At 46.7% G+C, this 23683-nt stretch overlaps 1 protein-coding gene and 2 pseudogenes across 1 annotated transcript in view; all 3 read left to right on the top strand.

The window, feature by feature from the left end:
- Positions 1–23683, top strand: part of GRIK4 (glutamate ionotropic receptor kainate type subunit 4) — a 174858-nt gene that overhangs the window by 5154 nt on the left and 146021 nt on the right. Inside the window, exon 3 of the mRNA XM_066639707.1 lies at positions 3664–3828. Coding sequence (XP_066495804.1) covers positions 3664–3828 — 165 coding nt within the window. The remainder of the gene's footprint in view (positions 1–3663; positions 3829–23683) is intronic.
- On the top strand, positions 3883–4001 carry LOC136662806 (5S ribosomal RNA; annotated as a pseudogene).
- LOC136662632 (5S ribosomal RNA) lies at positions 20681–20800 on the top strand (annotated as a pseudogene).

Below are 23683 nucleotides of genomic sequence, written 5' to 3'. Positions count from 1 at the left end.
AGTCACAGCCAGGTCATGGCTGATGTTTCTTCCAAATGATAGACTCCAAGGCTCCACCTATTCACCCAAGCCCCTCCCACCTTTCCATCCCCCCTCCAAGTTCCCTCTTCTGTTCTGTAAAACTGTGTTCAGTAAATATAAGGACAAACTGCTCTTTACTTGTGTATTTCTGCAAAGTACTAAAACTCTCTCTCTCTCTCTCTCTCTCTCTCTCTCTCTCTCTCTGTGGGGGGAGGGAGGGACTACAAAATGAAGTTTCACACAATTACCCTTGGGTTATTTTTGCTTGGAAAAACTCCATGGCCATTTTCAAAATGTACATATATCACTTGATTTCTTGCACCGGTGGTTGGCAGACTGCAGAATTGTGGGACTGGCTGTATTTTTTTACAAGAACCTTGAAGTCCACCAACCATAGCCAGGGCAAAAAATATAAGCTCGAAAGGGCAGGGAGAAAATTAAGAAACAGTGCGTTCCTGCACACATGCTCAGCTTTAAGGCAGTGGTTTTCAGACTGGGGCATCACGATGCCCCAGCCTGAAGGCTCTGACCTCTTTCCCCTTAAGGGGCAGGGGCAGGGGGGAGGCAGCGATGCGATTCCTAGGATCGTGCCGCTCAGGAGGGCTGCAGGGACTGGGATGCACTCACCAGTCCCTACAGCAGCCTGTCGGGAGTGCAGAGAGCACTGCGCGAGCGTCTGCAGGGCTCCCCAGCCTGCAGAAAGTGAAAGTGGAGCGATTGCACTGCACTTCCACAAAACCAGAAGTGGAGCACGATCGCTCCACTTTCATTTCTTATGATCTGGGGGGCCTTGCAGACGCTTGCACAGGGCTCCCCACACCCCTGACAGGCTGCTGCAGGGACTGGTGAGAGCATCCCAGTCCCTGCAGCCTTCCTGAGTGGCACAATCCTGGGGATCGTGTCGCTGCCTTCCCCCCGCCCCTGCAAGGCCTTACAGCGGTGCAAACTCTCCAAGAGTTTGGAAACCACTGGCTTAGGGGTTCCTGGCAATGTCCAAACTCTAGCACACAAAATTCCACCCCTGATTTACCTTCAACTTTTCTTTATTTCAGTTGCCTTGTTTGGGGGGGGGGGAGGGATTCTGCTGTTGCTATTTTAAAACAATCAAGAGCCAGACCCCACCTTGCAGATCTGCAGCAAATCAACCAGGAGTCTACCTTCCACCCTGCACTCTCCCCAGATATACCTCATCTCCTTTGATGAGGTCAGTGGCCTCACTAGGAGTTGGGGACTGCATCAGGTGGCACTCTCAGGATGACACAACTAGTGGCCAAAATTTTGGATACCTTTTAGAAAACCTGTATTTATGAATAGTTGTGTTATATATCATCGGAGAGGTGCTTTTATGCAGAATGTAATGAAACAAACCATGTTGAAGTCTCTGTATTCTATCAAACGTTATGGCCAATTCACGAGAAAAAGAAAACCCAACTGCCTCTTGTAACAAAAAGTGGACTCCTTCAACTCAAAACTGACCAATGAGACTGACTGTTCTGAGAGCCAATGAGGTGTTACTATGTCACAGCAGGGAACCAATAAGGTGTTCGTCTGAGGCAGCTGTCATTTCCGTGCATCAGAGCAAACACTAGAACTCTTGTTCGGTTGTGTGAGTGCCATCCATTTGGCTGCTGGTTTTTGGTTGGTTAATGATTTGTTGCTCCTCTCATTATGAGGGAGGGACAGGTGAATGGATGGATGGACAGACATTCTTGCTTGCAGGTTCTGACTCAAAAGGTCAAACAGGGAAAAGGGAAAAGGCGCCAAATAGATACAGAAGGCAGTTCGATGCTGAAGCCCAACCTTATTAACCCTGGCCATGCAGTTGTGATGTTTGTGTCTGCCTTTCCGCCATGGGCTCCCGAGTCTGATTGAGTCCCTGCTGGCCCTTCTAGTTTCCCTGCCTGTCTGCCCACTTGAGGCCTCTCCCATTAGACTCTCTTTCTGGGCCAACCTGGTCTTTCAACATCTCAGAAACTGCCCTGATGAGGGGGTAGCACTCTACCCCCATGGTCCTCTTCTTGTCACTGGGCTGGGTTCCCATAGCTCAGTGGCCTGGCTGCCCTCTAAGCTGGAGACTGTTCTTATCTACCACACCCAGATGTTTATATCCCCTGGAGTGACTGACTAACCCCACCTCTTCCTGCCCTATTTCCCTTCTTAACAACCCTCCCTCACATGCTCCTGCCCCCCACCCATGAGGAGATGGTTAAGCTGGTGTCTCCTGGCAATTCAGTTTGATTTTATTTCAATTTTGGCCATCTTGGTCTTGACAGAAATGCAATATGTGCAATGATTAATAGCAGAACGCCTATCTACAGATTATTACAGTGGGTGAAAGGCAGGTCAACCAAAATTAGTTGTCATTACAGAAATTGTGGAATCAGTTCACAATATGGGATTCAGTAGAGCAGAGCATGGAATTTAGATAATGCTGAGCAGAAGTTGCTGACTCAAGTACCACTTCCTCCTAATGAAAATTCAATCTTTGGAAGGTCTGGCTAGTTTGCCTTACTTGAAGCTGGGAAAGATACTTGTTTCTAACTGATATGAGGTTGGGGCATTAAAAAAAAGTTGGCATATAAGACCCTCAGTTTCTCCAGAACATCCCTTCCAGATGAAACTTTAGTAGGGTGAGAGTTCCTGCCGTTGAGAAGCAACCTATTTGAGTAAGATGATCTTATAAACCTGTCTTGTTTTTGAACTTGGCAAATTGTGGTGCCATTTCATTCTCACTTACTGAAAGCATAAAAAGCTGGATGGAAGGGCCCTAGTTAGATTTGACCAGTTCTGCCTTTGTTATGGTCTTCACACACATGTTTCCCAAGTCTAGAATTGCACCAGGAGGAAGCTGCTCCCCTGCAGATGGGTGGATATGAAAGCCACAGATAAGGCTATTTATTTTTAATTGAGGTGTGACCCTTGGCCTCTCATGCCTCCGCAGCTCCTGATGACAAGAATGTTCCCTCTCTCCCGGTTCTCCCTCCAGTTCTCCCTCCACTTCTCCCCTGTCTTATCTCCGTTATTCCTTCCTGCTTCCAACTTTCATTTCCAAGGCCCCCTCTTCTTTCTCCCCCTTTAAGATCTGAGCAGCTCAGCCAAGGGCAGACAGTCCTGTCTGCCCCACACCTCTGTGACACCAGGGCAGCTCAGCTCTAATCACTGCTAGACAGAGTGAGATTCAAGGAAATGAAAGGAAAAAAAAAATTCAGAGCAATTTATGCACCGAGAAAGCCCTTTCCTGGCCCTCTTTTCTTGCAAAAATTGAATAGTCAAGAGCAGCATCTTTTATTAACTAGGTTTGACAAACGATGCTGCAGAATCTTGCCTGGCACGCTACTGAATATTGAGATTAATGCTAATCATCAACTGTTTTTCCTTTTTTTAAAAAAAAACACACACACACACTTACTCCAAGCAAACAAAGCACAGCACAAACCTTGCTGTAGTGTACAAGTGTGTTTGGACAGATGGATTTTGCACGCCCTGTCTTCAAAGTAGCTTTCCAATCTTTGCACGTGGACAGAGTTCATGAGCAAAAGCTCCTGGCTTTCTGAACTTGAAATGTACAATTTACGATCAGGTTGTGTTCAACCTCCATTTCCTTCTCACCTCCCCAGCTCACCTTGCATCTGTTTTTCACAGCTGCTATTTTGGACGACCCAATGGAGTGCAGCAGAGGCGAAAGGCTGTCTATCACGCTGGCGAAGAATCGGATAAACCTGGCTCCAGAGCGGGCGGGGAAAGCCAAAGTGGAGGTGGATATTTTCGAACTGCTGAGGGACAGCGAGTACGAGACAGCGGAAACCAGTACGTACATATCCGGGGACCGGGTTACTGTAAGTGGGGCTTAATTTCTAGAAGTAAAAGGACGCTGTTACCCTGCACATGCCCGATCTCATCTGATCTTGGAAGCTAAGCAGGGTCAGGCCTGGTTAGTACTTGGATGGGAGACCGCCTGGGAATACTGGGTGCTGTAGGCTTATACCAGAGTCTTTCGAGACTGAAGGTTGCCAACCATCTCCCTATACTGAACACTGTCTCCTGATCTTGTCTGATCTTGGAAGCTAAGCAGGGTCAGGCCTGGTTAGTACTTGGATGGGAGACCGCCTGGGAATACCGGGTGCTGTAGGCTTATACCAGAGTCTTTCGAGACTGAAGGTTGCCAACCATCTCCCTATACTGAACACTGTCTCCTGATCTTGTCTGATCTTGGAAGCTAAGCAGGGTCAGGCCTGGTTAGTACTTGGATGGGAGACCGCCTGGGAATACTGGGTGCTGTAGGCTTATACCAGAGTCTTTCGAGACTGAAGGTTGCCAACCAACCAAAAGGACGCTGGAATTCTCAAGTCTTCTTAGTGGAAATACCAGCTCCCCATCGTAAAATCTTTTCTCTGATCCCTGAGGACTCTGTGAAGATATTTTATTATTATTCCAATGCTTCCCACAAAGAGCTCAGTGCAGTGAATGTGGTTCTCCCAGGCCAGCTTGAGGCCAAGTGGATCAATGGCTCCCAATTGGGCCCCATGACTAAGGGCCCCCCATGATAGTGTAATCTAGTCTTGTACACAATTTTATATTAAAATGTGCTTATATCTGTTTGGTCCATTAACTCACATGCACTTTTTTTAAGCATATGTTTTGATTGTTTTCAATTCTACCATAGAAATATGAAGTCTATAATCATTTTTTATTTATATCTCTAAGATTTTACAGAACTTGTCTGTGAACCTGGGGCCCTGCAAAAAAATTGTTTCCATTTGGGCCCCCGCAGCTCCTAAGGCCAACCCTGGATTCTCCCCACTTCTCATATTACAATCACAACAACCCTGTGAGGTAGGTTAGACTGAGAGATGGTGCCTAGTCCAAGGTCACCCTCTGAGAGCCATGGAAGAGTAGGAATTGGAGCTGTGATCTCACTCATCCTACTGGTCACCACAATGGCTCTCAGTTCTTAAACAGTGCAGTCAGCACGTGGAAGGAAGATTAGGCTCCTATCTGCAGGGCCTACACCTGGCCTCCATGGATTGAACAGACCCTGTGCATAGAACCTTTGTGTAGGCAGCTTGTGTTCATAATTCCTCCCTTGCAAAAATTCAGGACACAAATCTCATAGAAAGAATTGATAAGGACAGAGCCAGCAGGTACAGCCATTTCTTTCCTACATGCACTGATGGTGCCCTGCTAAAGAACATTTGCAAAACACTTCTGTAGTTACCAGAAGGGGAGGGGAATGCACTCTTCATATACTCAGGAGTACTTTTGTACCTATCCTCCATTTGCTCCAAGATTGAACCTTGCTATTGGAAACAAGTGCTAGAGCTAAACTCTGGTGAGTGCTGGCACAAATAGAGATTCAGGGCCCGATCCTATCCAATTGCCAGCGCTGATGCAGCAGTGCCAATGGGGTGTGCACTACACCCTCCAGTGCAGGGCCAATCACAGAGGCCTCCTCACAGTAAGGGAACATTTGTTCACTTAAGGCTGTATTGCGGCTGCATTGGAGCTGGAAAGTTGGATAGGACTGGGGCCTCAGTTATGCTTTGCTAAAATATGTTTGTGGTTTGTTTTAAATAATGTGATTTTGGCATGATGAGTTGGATAAGTACCACCGACATGTGGAAACCCTGGACTGGGATGCGTGTTGCCAGGGCCACTGTCACAGAAGGACTTCTTTGAGTTTTAGAAAAGCAGTACAGAAATCTTTTAAATAAATAAAAGAGTATGATGTAAATACATGGTGGTCAGGCTATTGGGAGCTTCTAGCTAGGCTAGTGAGAAAGGTTGCTTCTCAGTGTTTCAGAGTTTCTTCTTTCTTGTTGGCAACCTTCAGTCTCGAAAGACTCTGGTATCGCGCTCTGAGTGGTGGTTCTGGAACAGCGTCTAGTGTGGCTGAAAAGGCCAGTTCGGGAGTGACAATCCCTTCCACACCGGGAGCAAGTGCAGTCTGTCCCTGGTCTGTCTCCCTGGCTATGGGCCTTCCTTCTTTGCCTCTTTGCCTCAGACTGTTGGCCAAGTGTCTCTTCAAACTGGGAAAGGCCATGCTGCACAGCCTGCCTCCAAGCGGGCCGCTCAGAAGCCAGGGTTTCCCACCTGTTGAGGTCCACTCCTAAGGCCTTCAGATCCCTCTTGCAGATGTCCTTGTATTGCAGCTGTGGTCTACCTGTAGGGTGCTTTCCTTGCACGAGTTCTCCATAGAGGAGATCCTTTGGGATCCGGCCATCATCCATTCTCACGACATGACCGAGCCAATGCAGGCGTCTCTGTTTCAGCAGTAGTGTTTCAGAGTAGTACACAAATAACTGCCAGATGCAACCACTAGGAGTAGCTATTGCTGTCATGCCTTGTTTGTGAGCCTTCCTAACTTGGATAGAAAACCATTTGCATATAAGCCGTAGCAGTTTAGTGCCCAGACAAACTGAACATTTAGAAAAACCTGAACAGTTGTGTGTGAGCCTGAATAGGACACATGATGCAGTCCCAGCATGGGCGTCAAAGTCAACAGGTGTTGCAGTAGCCCTGTAATAGTGTACCTGCTTTGCACTCAGAAGGTCCCCAGTCCAATCCCTGGTATTGGCAGAGCTGGGAAAGACCCTTGCCTGAAACTCTTCTGTTAGTCTTCATCTGCCCTGACTCTGATAGAAAATGCAGAATAGTTATTCCTTGAGATGCAGCACCATATGTGTATGTTTTTCTCATCTCATTCCAATTAGATGTTTCTTATAGTCCCTCCTATGCATTCAGAAAGAGATTATCCCATGCACGCTTATTGCTGGAAGCAATCACATTGGAACCAATGGGATTACTCCCAATAAAAAGCATCGCTTTCGGTAGCGGGGCCCCCAGAACGATTAGGGCTCACATTAGTAACACTGAGTGGCTCTTTAGCTCTGACGGTGCCTTCAAGACATGGGTCTGTGGTAATTACCAGAGTGTGTAATGGGGTTTGATAATGTCCTAGTAGGATGGTTGTGCTGCTGAAGTTCAGTTTCCTCTTCCTGTTTATAAACCACACGTGGGTAAAGACCGTGAAAAATTCCCATGGCGGTGCTGCCTTGCCTCCTCGGGCATGTTTCGAGTAGGAATGGTGGTTCTGATGTTCAAATGCATGTGCTGACATTTGCCAGTTAACACACTGCAAACCCCCCTTCGGATGTTGGGGGCAAAGGCTGTGAATGTTTGGGATGTGTTGTCAGTGCCTGTCATTTAAAAATCTCAATGAATTTTGGTTTTGGAGCAGCCCTTTTCCGACTGCATTTCTTACATCTTAGCACATGTCAGTCATGCGGATCACAGCTTACATGCTGCTTCTGAAAGTGTGCTTCCCATATCCCTGGGGTGTGAAATGCCTGTATAGGGTTCAACACATTCACAGAAGATGGGCCTATCAACAGCTGTTAGTTAGAACCATGACATAGAGAGAGGCGTACTGAATGCTTACCCAGAAAGAGTTTGAAGGCAAAAGGAGACCTTTGTTGGGACCCAGAATTGTTGTCCTCACCACTATTGTGACAGGGCTGGACCAGAAGCAAGTGAGGCCTCAGTGAAGTGGGCATAGCATCTATGGCAATAAAGGGGAGCCACTGAATACCTTGCTCTAGGCTAGGGGTCCCCAAACCCCAGCCCAGGGGCCAGATGCGGCCCGCAGCAAGCCTCTATTCAATCCGCAAGCCAGGCTCTTGTCCCCTGAAAGCTTTTGGCCCACTCAACTGAACTGAGCTGTGCTCCGGTTGTGCCTGGAGGGTGTTCTGAGGGCCAGAGAGGTTGAATGAATGAGCTCATTCATTCATTTATTCACTCATCTAAGTTCCATCTCTAATTTATTCATTTAAATTTTATATTTAAATTCTTTTTCTGGCCCTCAACACCATGCCAGATATTTGATGCGGCCCTCTGGCCAAAAGGTTTGGAGACCCCTGCTCTAGGCCACCAGCCAGGAAAGTGACCCAATGAGGAACACTACATGGGGGGGTGACTTGAGGGTCATTCCATCCCCAGCTCCAGCCCCTCCAAAATCACCCCTGGGACTCAAGGACAGAGACGGTGGCAGTGGTGAGTCCAAGAGGAGACTCATAGCAGGACGCTCGGTACCCATCTGGCAGCAGGAGGTCTCCCAACCCTGAGTCCTACTCAGGAAGCAGAGGCCACAACTAATGCATACTCTCGATTAATGGAGCAGCAGAGGCAGCTGTAAAGTTACGTTGCTGCCTGAATGTTGTTGATGAAAGCATCCCATTTGGATCTGCTCTTCCTTCCAGATAGCTCCTTAGGTGGACAGCTCCTCCTTGGTCCCCTGGATAGCTCCCTGGGCTTGCTAGTGTAGTGGGAACCTGAACCATACAACGAATGGTGGTCAAAACATGGCTGAAGCGTTCCTTTAAAAAATCTCAGAATCGCACACCCTTTGGCTGCTATTTCCCCTTTCTCTGCTGCTTTAGCACCATCACTTACCCCAGCTTTCGGGATAATCCCAGCTCACCAGGAATCACATAATGAATGCAGTTGTGTCGTGGTGCTATTTAGCCAATCAAATTTGTCCAAGCAGTGATGACATGAAGCCAAGCAGTGAAGGGGAGGGCGATGCTTCTTCCTATGGCTTGGCTGAAAAACCATTTCCTCTTTGTTTTTGCCCATATTCCAAAACTGCCAAAAAAGAAGGCACTTAAGGAGTTGAACCCCTTTTGGCTAAACCCCATAAATAGAAACTTCATGATCAGAGTCAGGATTCTTCCAATTACTGGGCGCTGGGGGCAAACACCTGGAACTGGCTGATATCTTCGCAACTGGCTTGTGAAGGTAACTGGGCAAGGAAGCTCCAGGTTCTTACAGTGGGCTTTTCTGTCTCCCTGATGCTTGAAATGTCTCTTAGTAATGCCATTCCTTCCCACACCAGACATCACAGAGGAGCACTAATGTCTCCACTCACCGTGCAGAAGAGCTCTCAAAAGATGAGGAAATGAAAATATGCCTGATTCCCGGTCAGCTCTCCATCTCTGCTTTCCCCTTTTTCTTTAGGTCATCCAAGAAACAGGGCGCCATAACTTTAAGAACGTGTCATTTCTGGTTTTGTTTGACTTTTCACCTTTGGCTGCATGCAATTGCTTGTTACAGCATATAATATTATTAATAAAAGCCATTTAGATGCTTTAACCTCTGGCTGCCAAGCTTTCAGGCATGTTCGTAATACCATTGTCAGATTTCAGGCGTTCGGAATTGCTCCTAAGTATCCCTCTAAGCTGGCTAGATCTCATATTGTCACAATTATATGCGTCCAGAATGGTGACATTTAGCATTATATATAATCAGAATTTTCAAGAGGTCTCCATAGAGCACTCATTCAGCTCTCCTTCCCTCCTTCTTTCCATCCTTCTTGCTCTTTCTCCTACTTCCCCCCTTTCTTTTTCTTGTTACATTTCCAAAGATAGTAACATGTGTACAAAGAGACACTCATTAAATGATTCTTCAGTTAAAAGCAAAAAAAAAAAAAAAAAAAAAAACAATTGAGAGAGAAACCAAACATTGTGTCATCCGTTCTCCAATAACATGATCAGGATTCATTCTTGACCAACAGACTGTTTCTCAGTGTCCCGTCTTGCAGTGTTACATAATGAGTTGGATCCAACGAACTGTTAGCAAAAGGCCGTCGCCATTAGCAGTGTGGCTAAAACACTGGCACCAGAGTTTGCACAGTGCCATAAAGGAAGTTTCCATCACAGATTTTTATCAGTCTGCTTCTAAAAGAGGCTCCACATGCCAAGTCCTGTGCAAGCAGGAGAGCTTCTTCGGTTTTGTTGTCGCTTTCCTTGCATAACATTCTTCTGCCATGTGGAAAGCAGCCCTTCCGTGAGTGGAAGACACCTCCCCCTTTCCATCCAGCCCGATGTGTTAATGTCACCATTACCATAATATCTCAAATGTCACTCAACCATTCTGTGAGAGAGTGTGGGACAAGAAAGGCTGGACAATGGATGTCTCAGATATTCCAGCTGATTGCCAATTAACTTGATTGCAGTCAAACAGTGCTAGCTGTTCCGCAGTATCAAAAATTGTATTACACACTCAGTGCTCAAATAACAGGAAGCTAGAGGGACCCAGCCCTGTTAGTTACTGTTTTAGAGCGCTGCAAGGGAACTTAATTTGGTTAAAATTCAGGAGGGATCACGGCTGGGGGTTGTGGATTTCATTAAAGGCCCCCTACCTCCCCCTCCCTCCACAATTAGAACACTGATCACAGAGTCATCTGATAAGAATTGTGGGCATGGGGGCACCCTGCGCTGGTGAAAGTTGCTCATGTGCAGGCTGAGACTCTTCACACATTTAGTTTGCAACATTTAGTATCCCTGATCACTGGGCAAAGAGGTACATTTTAAAGTGGTGCCCTCTTCAGTTTAGTGGAGGGAGAGCAGCTGTTCCTCTTCATTCCGGCATGGAGTCTTTTTCAGTGGCTGTTGTTGGTATCTCTCTTCTGTACCTCTTTTTAGATTGTGATCTCTTTGGGGACAAGGAAATATTTATTGATTTTGTAACATAAACCGCTTTGTGAACTACATTTTTTGTTGTAAGGGGGTATATAAATCGTCATCATCATAATTCTCAACATTGGCTGAGCTTCTCATAAGAACATAAGAACAGCCCCACTGGATCAGGCCATAGGCCCATCTAGTCCAGCTTCCTGTATCTCACAGCGGCCCACCAAATGCCCAGGGAGCACACCAGATAACAAGAGACCTGCAAGGCTTCCTGGGAATTGTAGTTAAGAACATAAGAACAGCCCCACTGGATCAGGCCATAGGCCCATCTAGTCCAGCTTCCTGTATCTCACAGCGGCCCACCAAATGCACTAGATAACAAGAGACCTTATCCTGGTGCCCTCCCTTGCATCTGACATAGCCCATTTCTAAAATCAGGAGGTTGCACATACACATCATGGCTTGTAACCCATAATGGATTTTTCCTCCAGAAACTTGTCCAATCCCCTTTTAAAGGCATCCAGGCCAGTTGCCGTCACCACATCCTGTGGCAAGGAGTTCTCCTAATGGCCATATGCTGTATAATTACAGGAATCTCTAAAAGGAGATTTATTTTATACAGGTATTTATATACCGCCTTTCTTTGGTCATCAGATTTCTCCTCAGACTTTAATCCAAGGCGGTTTACATAGGCAGGCTGTTCTAAATCTCCGTAGGGATTTTTACCATTGAATAGTTCCAGTCTTTCGTAGAACTCCTCGTTCCAGCTGGAGTCCTTCCCGGTCTGGCCTCTCTCTGGCCCTTCGCCTCCCACGCTCCACTTGACGGCAACTCCTCTCTGCCACCGAGGGTCAGCTCATCAGTATATCAGCATGTCGTCAGTTCTCGGGTACTTCCACTGGTAGCCTCAGATCTTCAGGCATACAAGGCAGCAGCTCTACCAACTGAGCCAGAGATAGAAGTATGAAATAAGCACAGAGGTCACATGTTCTTTTGAATGCAGGCTATCACCAAATTCATAGCCTTTGATTTGGGGTGGACGGGCTTCCTAGGTTTTGACTTGCCACTTTGTGACATGCCACTTGGAGAGACTGGCTGGGATATTCTAGAAGACGGTAATTTTTACAATTCTGTATCCCCCTTATTGTATTCCCCCTAACAATATCTTAATACTTGTTCATTATTTTTGACCAACTAATTGCCCAGGTTTGTTTACTTTTAAGAAAGAAATACTCATCAAATCTCAATCTTAATTGGAGCTTTTTCAATTTTTTTTTTTTAGTTAAAATTGACTAGGCCAGGGGTTCTCAAACTTACTGGGAGTAAAACTCCCAAAGTAAGTTTTGGCAGGGGAGGGGGAAAGCAGTGACGTGATCCCCAGTATCGTGCTTCTAGCAGGGGCCAATGGGAGTTTACTTACAGGGGGGCGTGACAGGCTCCAGGAGGCGCAAAGAGCCCTGCCGAGCCCTCCACAGTCTCTCCAATTCTTAGAATACTAAAAATAAGTGATCAGAAACCATTTCCAGTTTTGTGATTGCCCCAGTTTGAGAACCTCAAGACTAGTCTGTAAATATTTCAAATCAATTCCTTATATTTGGGTTTCCCCCATCTCTAAATGCTGACTTATTAATATCTATTTACAAGGTAGGATTTTTGGCTACAGTCTCTCCTTAAAGCAGAAGGAAAGTTGAGAATTCTTATTCAGGTTCCTGGATGGCCTGACACGGTGTCTCTGTGCCAACAGTATTGACTTATTCTTGTGAGCAAAGTGCCTGTAAATTACTGTGATCTGAAATGATTCGGCAGTAAAAGAAGGTTATTGATGGGGGCACTTTTTGCAATTACAGGGAAAGCTTGCCTTCTCCATGTGTTTGACTTTCTAAATCCCCTTACAGAAAGCAATGTGGCCTGTTTAATCATATCTTTCCCGAACAGCCACCTTCACTGGGAGGTCCGGAGAGGAATGGGGTCCTCCCCCCACTCCCGGATTCTGGTCTGTCTCTGTGGTTCTGTGCGTTGTGAAGCTTCTATTATATCCTTCACCTGCTTGCCTAAGCAGCCTGGGGCATTTCAGCTGACAAAAGAAATGGGAGGATTTGAGGCTTTAATTTAACAGAGAGAAATATTACTTGAAAAGGTTTAGCTCAGTTTCATTGGGCATGAAAGAATGGGGGAGAGGGGGCAGTGAGAGCTTCCACTCAAGGATTCTACCATGGTGTGATAAATGGTGATCTCTTGCTTAGCTTTGAAAGCTTAGCAGCATTTTGGTCCATGCGTGTTGGGTAACAAAGGGCAGCAAAGGATTATATATATAATATATATGAGCCAGTCCCCTGGGGGCTGGGGATAAGAATAGGCCCTCAGTTTGGCTGTACTTGTTGTAAGAGGCGACTAAACAGTCACCGGGTAGGTGGGACTTGTCAGCCTGGGAAGGCAGCTCATCTGAGAGAAGGAAAACTCTGATCCCAAACCTCCACTGCCTTGTGGCTACATCCAGTTATGGAAAAGGCTTCAGGAGTCAACCTTGAGGCAAAATCCGGAGCCGGAGTCCTTGAGGCAGTTCATGGCTGAACACAGTCACGTTCTGGCAACTCCTGCGATGCCGCCGGAACCAACCGTATTGGCCTCTGCCTTTCCATTGGACCATTTCAACGACATAGAGAGGGGGGATTTGCTGCATGGGTAACAGTCTATCCTCCATACCTACTTTACCCAGGCTTTGCACACTGGAGAGGACACTGTTCCAGAACCACCATTCAGAGCACGATACCATAGTCTTCCAAGACTGAAGGATGCCAACAATATGAGCCAGTAATTCAGGTTATCACTTCTCACTGAGCATGGCATGAGGGTACTTCATTGTACTGCCAAATCTATTTTTTAAAATATTTGGAAGAGGAAAGAAAAAGGGAATTACACGTAAAGTATTGTATTTCCCCATTTCCAGGCCTGCTAAGCCACAAAAGTGCAATAGAAAGGGTTCTTTCTGCCTGCTGTGCTCCTGGCCTCTATGGAAAATACAATGGTCAGGATCTAAAGTGCTTGTGTGAATTGCATGTCCAGGCAGAAGGAGAAGGGAGGGCTCCACATGGGACCTATGGAGGTCTAGCCTCTTTGAAGTATTCCAAGCCCATCTCTGAATTTTTGGCATTAAAAGTACGACTCCAACCCTTTAAATTGTGGATGTACAAGGGAAAAGCATTCAAGCTCTTACCCTGGATAATCCTGCAGCAGCCCCAATGGGGCTACTTGGATCCCTGTTACCTAAAGAGGTGGCACAGATCCGAGCAGTCCGGAGCAGCTCCAGGCTGCCTGTGTTTGGGGTTAGGATTTGGCACAAGTGCCGGATTATGGCCCCATCCCCCCACTCACCTGTGGCCTGCCACAGGTTCGCTAGCTGTCCACTCTCCCCCTGTCACAAAATGCCTCCTTTCCGTCCCCCCAGCGCCCCACACTGGCCTGACTTGGCTGGCATGGGTTTACCTTCCTGCCGGCCCAACACAGCTCGGGCCAGCCTCACTTCTCCAGATTTGGCACCGAAGTGCCTTATGGCACTTTTGCGATATTCTATGGCTGGCGCAAGGGACTTGCGCTGACTGAGGGTTAATTCTGGATTGCACCCTTAGGATCCTTGAAAAATGGAAGAAATCTACAACTGAGGCAGGAGTAAAGCCCTGCAGCTGTAGGGGTGGAGCACAGTGGTGGACCCAAATATAGTTTGGCACTTGTCCATTTGAGAAAGAAATTAAAAAAGCCAGAAAAGTAGGGTCATTTGGGGCAGACTGGAAACCCCAAATACCGTGGTGAAGGGGATCGTAGAATGCCTGAAGCCCCCTCATCCTCTTTCAGTTGTGCTCAGTTCCATCTAGGAATTTCATCTGGATGTTGTCATCCTAACGTGGGTGGCCATTTAGCACTCTCTAACAAGCGGAATCAGAACAAGCTTTTCATTGCTGCAAGACAGTAGTTTTTTTCGTTTTTTTTTTCTTAAAAAATATATATGTATTTTTTTAAAAAACACTTGTTGCCTGCCTTTTGAGAATTCAGCATTTGACAGGATAGAATTTGAGGCATGAATAGATAACAGTTCTTTATGACTTGTGAGTCATTTGTGAGTCATGTGTTTGTGCTCCCAGCCCCCTCCCATCCCTAGTTCTTCTCTTCAGCACATCAGATAGGAGCTGATGAATGACACAGGGTGAGGTGTGTGTGTGTGTGCGTGTGTTTGTGTGGAAACAGGACCACAAAGGGTGAAACTGGAGTATTGGCCTTGATGCCTGGAAGGTCTATATTTTCAGGAAGTCAGACCAAGATCTACCTGGTTCTCCCTGCCTTGATGGGATATTAGAATCCCCATGTATAAAAAGGAAACTTGTGTAACAAGACAAGAAACTGTCTCTACATGGACTAATCCCTTGCCTGAGGCTTCTTCACTTTGTTTCAGTCCTTTTTCTCTAATTCCACTAGATGTTTTCACCCTGCAAAACGATAAGCTTTTTTTTCTCCCTCTTTTTTTTCCCCTTTGGCAGTTGTTAGAACTCTGTTGCTATAGTGACTTAGACCCTTCTCCTGGCATGTTTCCTTCTCAGCTATCCAGGAGACAAAGGGTGACAGGCAATTCACCAAACTTCCCCTTTTGTAACTTTTGTAACAAGTGTGACAAAACACACACACATGCCTTTTGACTCCTTCACGCATTCGTGCCCACACACAAAGAACGATTGCTTTCCCTTGAAGCACCAAGACTTGGAGGAATAGTTGAAAGTTCTCTGCTTGTGCAAGAAGCCCTTAAAGATTTCATATACAGAAGGGCCTAAGTGCAAATTGCCCAGTATCCAGGTACTGTATTCAAGACAGGGGACAGGTCTTACATATATGGCTACACACAGTTGCTACATGTAGGGAGTGGCATTCAAGGGAGGGCACCAGGATGCAGGTCTCTTGTCATCTGGTGTGCTCCCTGGGGCATTTGGTGGGCCGCTGTGAGATACAGGAAGCTGGACTGGATGGGCTTATGGCCTAATTCAGTGGGGCTGTTCTTATGTTCTTAACTACAATTCCCAGGAAGCCTTGCAGGTCCCTTGTTATCTGTGTGCTCCCTGGGGCATTTGGTGGGCCGCTGTGCGATACAGGAAGCGGGACTAGATGGGCCTATGGCCTGATCCAGTGGGGCTGTTCTTATGTTCTTAACTACAATTCCCAGGAGGCCTTGCAGGTCTCTTGTGATCTGGTGTGCTCCCTGGGGCATTTGGTGGGCCGCTGTGAGATACAGGAAGCTGGACTAGATGGGCCTATGGCCTGATCCAGTGGGGCTGTTCTTATGTTCTTAACTACAATTCCCAGGAGGCCTTGCAGGTCTCTTGTGATCTGGTGTGCTCCCTGGGGCATTTGGTGGGCCGCTGTGAGATAAAGGAAGCTGGACTGGATGGGCTTATGGCCTGATTCAGTGGGGCTGTTCTTATGTTCTTAACTACAATTCCCAGGAAGCCTTGCAGGTCCCTTGTTATCTGTGTGCTCCCTGGGGCATTTGGTGGGCCGCTGTGAGATACAGGAAGCGGGACTAGATGGGCCTATGGCCTGATCCAGTGGGGCTGTTCTTATGTTCTTAACTACAATTCCCAGGAAGCCTTGCAGGTCTCTTGTTATCTGGTGTGCTCCCTGGGACATTTGGTGGGCCGCTGTGAGATACAGGAAGCGGGACTAGATGGGCCTATGGCCTGATCCAGTGGGGCTGTTCTTATGTTCTTAACTACAATTCCCAGGAAGCCTTGCAGGTCTCTTGTTAACTGGTGTGCTCCCTGGGGCATTTGGTGGGCCGCTGTGAGATACAGGAAGCTGGACTAGATGGGCCTATGGCCTGATCCAGTGGGGCTGTTCTTATGTTCTTAACTACAATTCCCAGGAGGCCTTGCAGGTCTCTTGTGATCTGGTGTGCTCCCTGGGGCATTTGGTGGGCCACTGTGAGATACAGGAAGCTGGACTAGATGGGCCTATGGCCTGATCCAGTGGGGCTGTTCTTATGTTCTTAACTACAATTCCCAGGAGGCCTTGCAGGTCTCTTGTGATCTGGTGTGCTCCCTGGGGCATTTGGTGGGCCGCTGTGAGATACAGGAAGCTGGACTGGATGGGCTTATGGCCTGATTCAGTGGGGCTGTTCTTATGTTCTTAACTACAATTCCCAGGAGGCCTTGCAGGTCTCTTGTTATCTGGTGTGCTCCCTGGGGCATTTGGTGGGCCGCTGTGAGATACAGGAAGCGGGACTAGATGGGCCTATGGCCTGATCCAGTGGGGCTGTTCTTCTGTTCTTAACTACAATTCCCAGGAAGCCTTGCAGGTCTCTTGTTATCTGGTGTGCTCCCTGGGGCATTTGGTGGGCCGCTGTGAGATACAGGAAGCTGGACTAGATGGGCCTGTGGCCTGATCCAGTGGGGATGTTCTTATGTTCTTAACTACAATTCCCAGGAGGCCTTGCAGGTCTCTTGTGATCTGGTGTGCTCCCTGGGGCATTTGGTGGGCCGCTTTGAGATACAGGAAGCGGGACTAGATGGGCCTATGGCCTGATCCAGTGGGGCTGTTCTTATGTTCTTATATTGCTAGTGGCTGAGAAGGGTGCAGCCTGCGCTGGGTGCACTGGGGGGGGGGAATAAAACCGCTACTGGCAAAAATTGTGATAATCTTTGTATTTTTGAATAATACCATCACATTATATATAACTTGATGTGTAATTTACTGCAGAATGCAGTGAAACAAACCATGTTGAAATATTTATTCTATCAAAAGTTATAGACAAAGAACCAGAAAACACAACTGCCTTATGAAACAAAAAGTAGATTTCCATAACTCAGAGCTGACGAATGGGATTGATTGTTCCAAGAGCCAATGAGGTGATGTTATGACTCAGCAGAGAACCAATAAGATGTTAGTATGAATCAGCTCTGATTTCCACGTTTCCGAGCTAATGCTATAACTCTTATTCAGTTGTGTGAATGTTATCAAGTTGGCCACTGTTTTTTGTTTGCTTACTGATTTGTTGGGTGGGTCTGTACAGTTCTATATTAAAATGAATAAAGTTAAAGGGGGTTACACCAACTCTAGTGTTGCCACTGCATTTAGGTTGTGCGTATGATACTGTAATTTATTCTGTACCGTCTAGTACGGGAGGAGGTCCATCGTGGGGGTGACTCAGTGAGCTCTTGCACCACACGACGCAAACCCTTTTGCCTGGTAGTAGTAGAGGGAGATTGAGGAGGACAAGCACCTTCCCAGAGAAGTCTCCCCCCCACTTCTCCCCCTGTTGACTGATTTATGGTTAATTGAAGGTGCTCTTCACAAACTATGGAGGCTATGGTCTTTATTATCATGATCAATTGATTGAAAAGTGCTTGTGTGTGTGTGCATGAGAGAGAGAGAGAGTCAAAGATTGTTTATTGTATTAGCTAATAGCCATCACAATAAGATAAAACATAAATCCAGGTATACATCAAAATACAAACAATGATAAAATGATAAACTTAGGTCAAAATCAAGCACACAAGGCACCAACCCCCATCATATTAAGGAATCTCCTTTGCAATCCACCGCTATTTCCCCCAGAGAGAGAGAGAGAGAGAGAGAGAATCCTGGACTCAGTCCTGCATTATTCATGCCATTTATCCTATAGGAATTTTCAACCACTGTGCCATGGCATATTGGTGTGCTACAAATAGTCTGCAGATATGTCATGGGAGTTTGGGGGAGGATCATGAGCAGCCCGCTTGGAGGCAGGCTGTGCAGCATGGCCTTTCCCAGTTTGAAGAGACACTTGGCCAACAGTCTGAGGCTAAGAGGCCAAGAAGGAAGGCCCATAGCCAGGGAGACAGACCAGGGACAGACTGCACTTGCTCCCGGTGTGGAAGGGATTGTCACTCCCGAATTGGCCTTTTCAGCCACACTAGATGCTGTTCCAGAACCACCTTTCAGAGCGCGATACCAGAGTCTTTTGAGACTGAAGGTTGCCAACAACATTTATTAGTAGTACCATTGGGGGATGTGAGCCCCCTTCTGGCACTGTGGCATGCCTTGTCAATTGTCAAAAAACTGATGGTGTGACTTGACAATTTTAGCACCTAGTCAATGTGCCATGAGATGAAAAAGGTTGAAAATCACTGTTATAGAATCTATAGGAACCTGGAACCACTGCCAGCCTGGGACCCTGGGCAGTCACCTGGTCTCACTGTCCTTAAACCCGTCTCTGATGTAATGGGCGTGGGCACAGGTTCGCAGGAATGATGCTGTCTTTGTTGATTTTTCATGGGTGGGGTAGCAGCAGCAGCTCTGAGTGTGTTGCTTTTGCCCAGAGATCACGGGTTGAAAGTGACTGATCTTGAGAGACAAAATGCTGGGAGAAAAGGAGGGGAAAGGAAAAAGTGTTACCAAAAAAGGGCTGTTTTGTTTAGGGGAATTAGTATATTAGCCTTTTGGAAACTTTTAGGATCGCAGGCTGGATAGCAGGACAGCATAAAGCAAAGAAATCCCTTGTCTAGCTTAAAGAGGAGACTGGGAGAAAGGTAACTTTCAATCAAAGATTATATTTTTATTACAGAACACACAAAGGTAAACATAATACACATTTCTTGGTTCGAGTACTTGAAAATGTACCTAGTTTTTATGGTGGTTGCATGTGCTATGTGTTTGGTGCATCCGAAAAGGAATTCAGAAACAGATAGGTTGTAGGGAAGGATTTTAGGGGTTCCTTAATCTGCTAAACCCAGTTTGCTGACTAAAGATGGGGAAGAAGGGAGGAATAGATAGGATGGAAGGGAGAGAGTTTTAGATGCAAGATATATTTACCTGTCCCGGGGAGCAGTAGGGAAGGGGAGAGTCCCGTGAAGGAGGGCAGCCAGTCCCTTGGGAGGGCAGCCAGAGAGAGAGAGACATGTGCTCGGAGCTTTCTCTTAAAGGCTTGTGTCTGACCTAGAATGACCCGGAAGTATCCCAGAGCTGTGCACATGCTCAGTATACACTCAATGGTACACGTGGAGTATGTAAAAAAAAAGGGTAGAAGGGTCCAGAAATCAGCTATCAGCAAAGCCTGACTCTGGGGGAGGGGGGGTAGCTTGCTTCCTGTTGCTACTGGAGTTTGGAGATGTAGCTTAATGGCTGTAATTTAGTTAACAATAGGTGATAGACTTTGCTGCCAAGGTCCTCTTCCCTTAAGGTGTTTGCATATTCAGTGATTGACTTAAACAATAAAGACATTTCCAGTGTCTCTAGAGAAAATGAGTCTTTCCAGATTGAAGGTGGCCAACAACATGAGAAATGAGTGAGCTTATGATTTGACTCCTTTTGTGGCCTGTAAGAGAAGTTTTAGGCCCACATTTTAGTCCAAAATACATAACCAGATATAAAACCACAACTTGGAAGGGAAATGGAGATTTTCACGTAACAAAAGGAGGTAGGAGGTCTTGAGCAATGCCTTCAACTGTCATCATCTCACACTTTCAGCATATCTTTGTTCTTGAACAGGAGGGATTTGCTTCAGAACTTCTACAAATTCTATAACTTCTCTGCTAGAGAGGTGTTATCTTCCCTATTATGAGAAAGGACGGAGACAGCAGAATGACTTAATAGGCAAAATGGAGAATAATTCTCTCGAGTCTTGGCTTCCAGTGCCATTTTCATACCACTACATTATACATTCATGGCTTTTTTTTCCTTTAAAAAAAAAAAAGACTGAAAGTAACCCATTATGATAATGTCCGAGTCTCTTGACTACACAGACCGTAGCCTTTTCTTCTGTGATTTCTCAATAAAATATGTCGAGACTGCAGTAACTTTTTTTCAAAAGGGATTCAAAGTGACAGTGGAGCTGCCACGTTCCCTGAATAAATACCTCCAACTTTATTGCTTCTGTTTCCAGTTTGGATTTCTGTTCTCTTTGAAAGAAGGCAGACAATTATGGAATAGGCGGAAAGCTGCAAGAATGCACAGCAGTGTCCCTTAATCCAATTGTGTACAGCAAAGTGTGGCAAAAATATCCGCATCTCCCCATCGCATTGTCCTTCCTCCCAGGACTTCACATTTGAGAAAGGGGGATGTGTGCAGTTAAACGTAGGCAAAACTGCCCTGTGCAGTTTCAACCCCATTCACAAATGGGGAACTAATTTTGGGAAGGATTTTTTTCCCCTGAATGCACTGCAATGATGTAGTATTCGCTCAGTAGCAACTGTTACCCTGCACATGCCCAATCTCATCTGATCTTGGAAGCAAAGCAGGGTCAGGCCTGGTTAGTACTTGGATGGGAGACCTCCTGTGAATACCAGGTGCTGTAGGCTTATACCATAGTCTTTCGAGACTGAAGGTTGCCAACCATTTTGATGTAGTATTCAGATCATTGTAAGGTAATAACATCAGAAGAGCCCCACTGCATCAGGCCAAAGGCCCATCTAGTCCAACTTCCTATATCTCACAGTGGCCTACCAGATGTCTCAGGGAGCACACAAGACAACAAGAGACCTGCATCCTGGTGCCCTCCCTTGCATCTGACATTCTGAAGTAGCCGACTTCTAAAATCAGGAGATTGCACATACTCATCACAGCTTGTCACCTGTGATGGACTCGTCCTCCAGAAATTTATCCAATCCCCTTCTAAAGGCATCCAGGCCAGATGCTATCACCACATCATGTGGCAAGGAGTTCCACAGAGTAACTACAAGAACAGTGGCCACAAGGATGTCTGAGGGATCATGGGTTTTCCCTGCTGTTTTCTATCTGCTGGTTGGTGTTTTATATTTGTGTTTTATTAGCCCAATACTTATGCTTCCTCCATGCTGCCATGTGTGTAAATTCCCACATTGCCATCTTCGCCCCAACACAAGGTGTAGGGACAGTTCAGGGCCAGTCAGCATGTGGAAGTCAGGGGTCAAAACCATCCAAGAACAACGTTGGCTACATGGGTGGTCTCAGCTGTGAGTATAGCTCAGTGGTACAGCACATGCTTTGCAGGCAGTCCTGAGGAGAGGGGGGTGCAAAGGGGCAAAATCCCCAGGGCCCAGTCTTCAAAGGGGCCTGGACCATGACAAAACATACTGTACAAAATAAATTTATTACTAAATAAATTTGGTACCCCAGTCTCAGCCCATCCAGGGGCTGCATTTCTACCAAAGCTTTAATCCACTTTCAATGCACTTCCACTACCCCAATACATTCTGGAGACTAATTTGTTCATCGTAGCTCTAAGAGCTCTCAAATTCCTTAACAAACTACAGCCCCCTCCCAGATGCATTAGAGGAATAGAAGTGCACTGAAAGTGGATTAAAGCTGTAGTGGAAATGCAGCCCAGGATTTCTTTTCCATAAGTACCAAAATGTATTAGTACAATTCAGACATACGCTGCCACATGCTTTCCACATGCGCTGCCTCCGACGCATCCTCCGCATCACCTGGCAGGACAAGTTCCAAACAACACAGTCCTGGAACATGCTGGAATCCCTAGCATGTACGCACTGCTGAAACAGAAACGCCTGCGTTGGCTCGGTCATGTCGTGAGAATGGATGATGGCCGGATCCCAAAGGATCTCCTCTATGGAGAACTCGTGCAAGGAAAGCGCCCTACAGGTAGACCACAGCTGCGATACAAGGACATCTGCAAGAGGGATCTGAAGGCCTTAGGAGTGGACCTCAACAAGTGGGAAACCCTGGCCTCTGAGCGGCCCGCTTGGAGGCAGGCTGTGCAGCATGGCCTTTCCCAGTTTGAAGAGACGCTTGGCCAACAGACTGAGGCAAAGAGGCAAAGAAGGAAGGCCCATAGCTAGGGAGACAGGCCAGGGACAGACTGCACTTGCTCCCAGTGTGGAAGGGATTGTCACTCCCGAATCGGCCTTTTCAGCCACACTAGATGCTGTTCCAGAACCACCATTCAGAGCGCGATACCAGAGTCTCTCGAGACTGAAGGTTGCCAACAATTCAGACATGGGAAAGTGAAACTTACAACTTCAGACCAGAACTACGAGGTCCCAGTAGTAGGTCATCCATCTGATTTTTAGGAAAATTTAAGAAGGGGGGGGCAATCAGGCATCTTGCCCTGGGCCCAATGCCAGCTCTCAGCTTTCCTGTCTCCAGGTAGGACTGGGAACATCCCCCATCTGAAACCCTGCAAAGATGTTGCCAGTCCCCATGGACAATGCTGAGTTAGATGAATTAATGAGTTGAAGACAACTTCCTGAGTTCATTTTGCAAGCCTTCCTGAACCAGCCCACAGTGAAAGGCAAGATGTAAATTATACGAGTAATTGGATAACAGTGTCAGTATAGAATGAGTCCACACATCAGCGGGATTCTCTTCATCATTTTGCCACTTACCTGCCTTGTCCCTCTAATCACTTAGCAGCATGAGGTAGACAACCAAGGAACCCCAGCTAAGAGAGCACACTTTGGGCTCATTTGGTTGTCTGAATTAGCTCTGTGATGGCAATTGCGCCACATTGGTGAACCTGATTGGTGAACATTGGTGAACCCCTCACCGCTTGGGAGATTTCTGCAGTTGGCTGACAAGGGAGGGTAAACTCCGTAGTTTCTAGCATGACAGTTCCTTGAGTCTGTCACGCCTGTTAATGTCACAGCAGGACCTACAGCATATAGCCGGCCGCAAGTGAAGGGAACATGCAATGAATTGAAACCAAGGCTAAAATAATTTAAATCATGTTGTTATTACATGGCTCAGTAAATGAAGGGAGGGGAAGGGAAATGTTGGCACATTGTCATTTGCCGTGTGGTGCTTTAACCCAGGTCATTTCCTCACTTAATATAGCCCATTAACTGCAGTGAAAATTGCCCAACTGCACTGCAGGATGAGTCCAGAAAGCCCTGTCGGGACAGAGGAAGAGAGAGAGAACGAAAAGAGTGACAACCTCCATTCACGCAATGGACGGGATCAAATTTAAGGCTCTTTTTTCCCTCCCTGTGTCAACTTCAGACTACAGGAGAAACGGAATGTTTGGCTCCTTCCCCAGGAGGAAGGCCCATCTAGTCCAGCTTCCTGTATCTCACAGTGGCCCACCAAATGCTTCAGGGAGCACACTAGACAACAGACACAACCTGCGTCCTGGTGCCCTCCCCTGCTTCTGGCAATCAGAAGCAGCCTATCTCTACCTTGCACATACCTACCATAACTTGTAACCCGTGATGAACTTTTCCTCCAGAAATTTGTCCAATCCCCTC

The sequence above is a fragment of the Tiliqua scincoides genome, chromosome 11 (genome assembly GCF_035046505.1).
Source record: "Tiliqua scincoides isolate rTilSci1 chromosome 11, rTilSci1.hap2, whole genome shotgun sequence".
NCBI classification, from domain to species: Eukaryota; Metazoa; Chordata; class Lepidosauria; order Squamata; family Scincidae; genus Tiliqua; species Tiliqua scincoides.
This window is presented reverse-complemented; position numbering and strand designations above follow the sequence as displayed.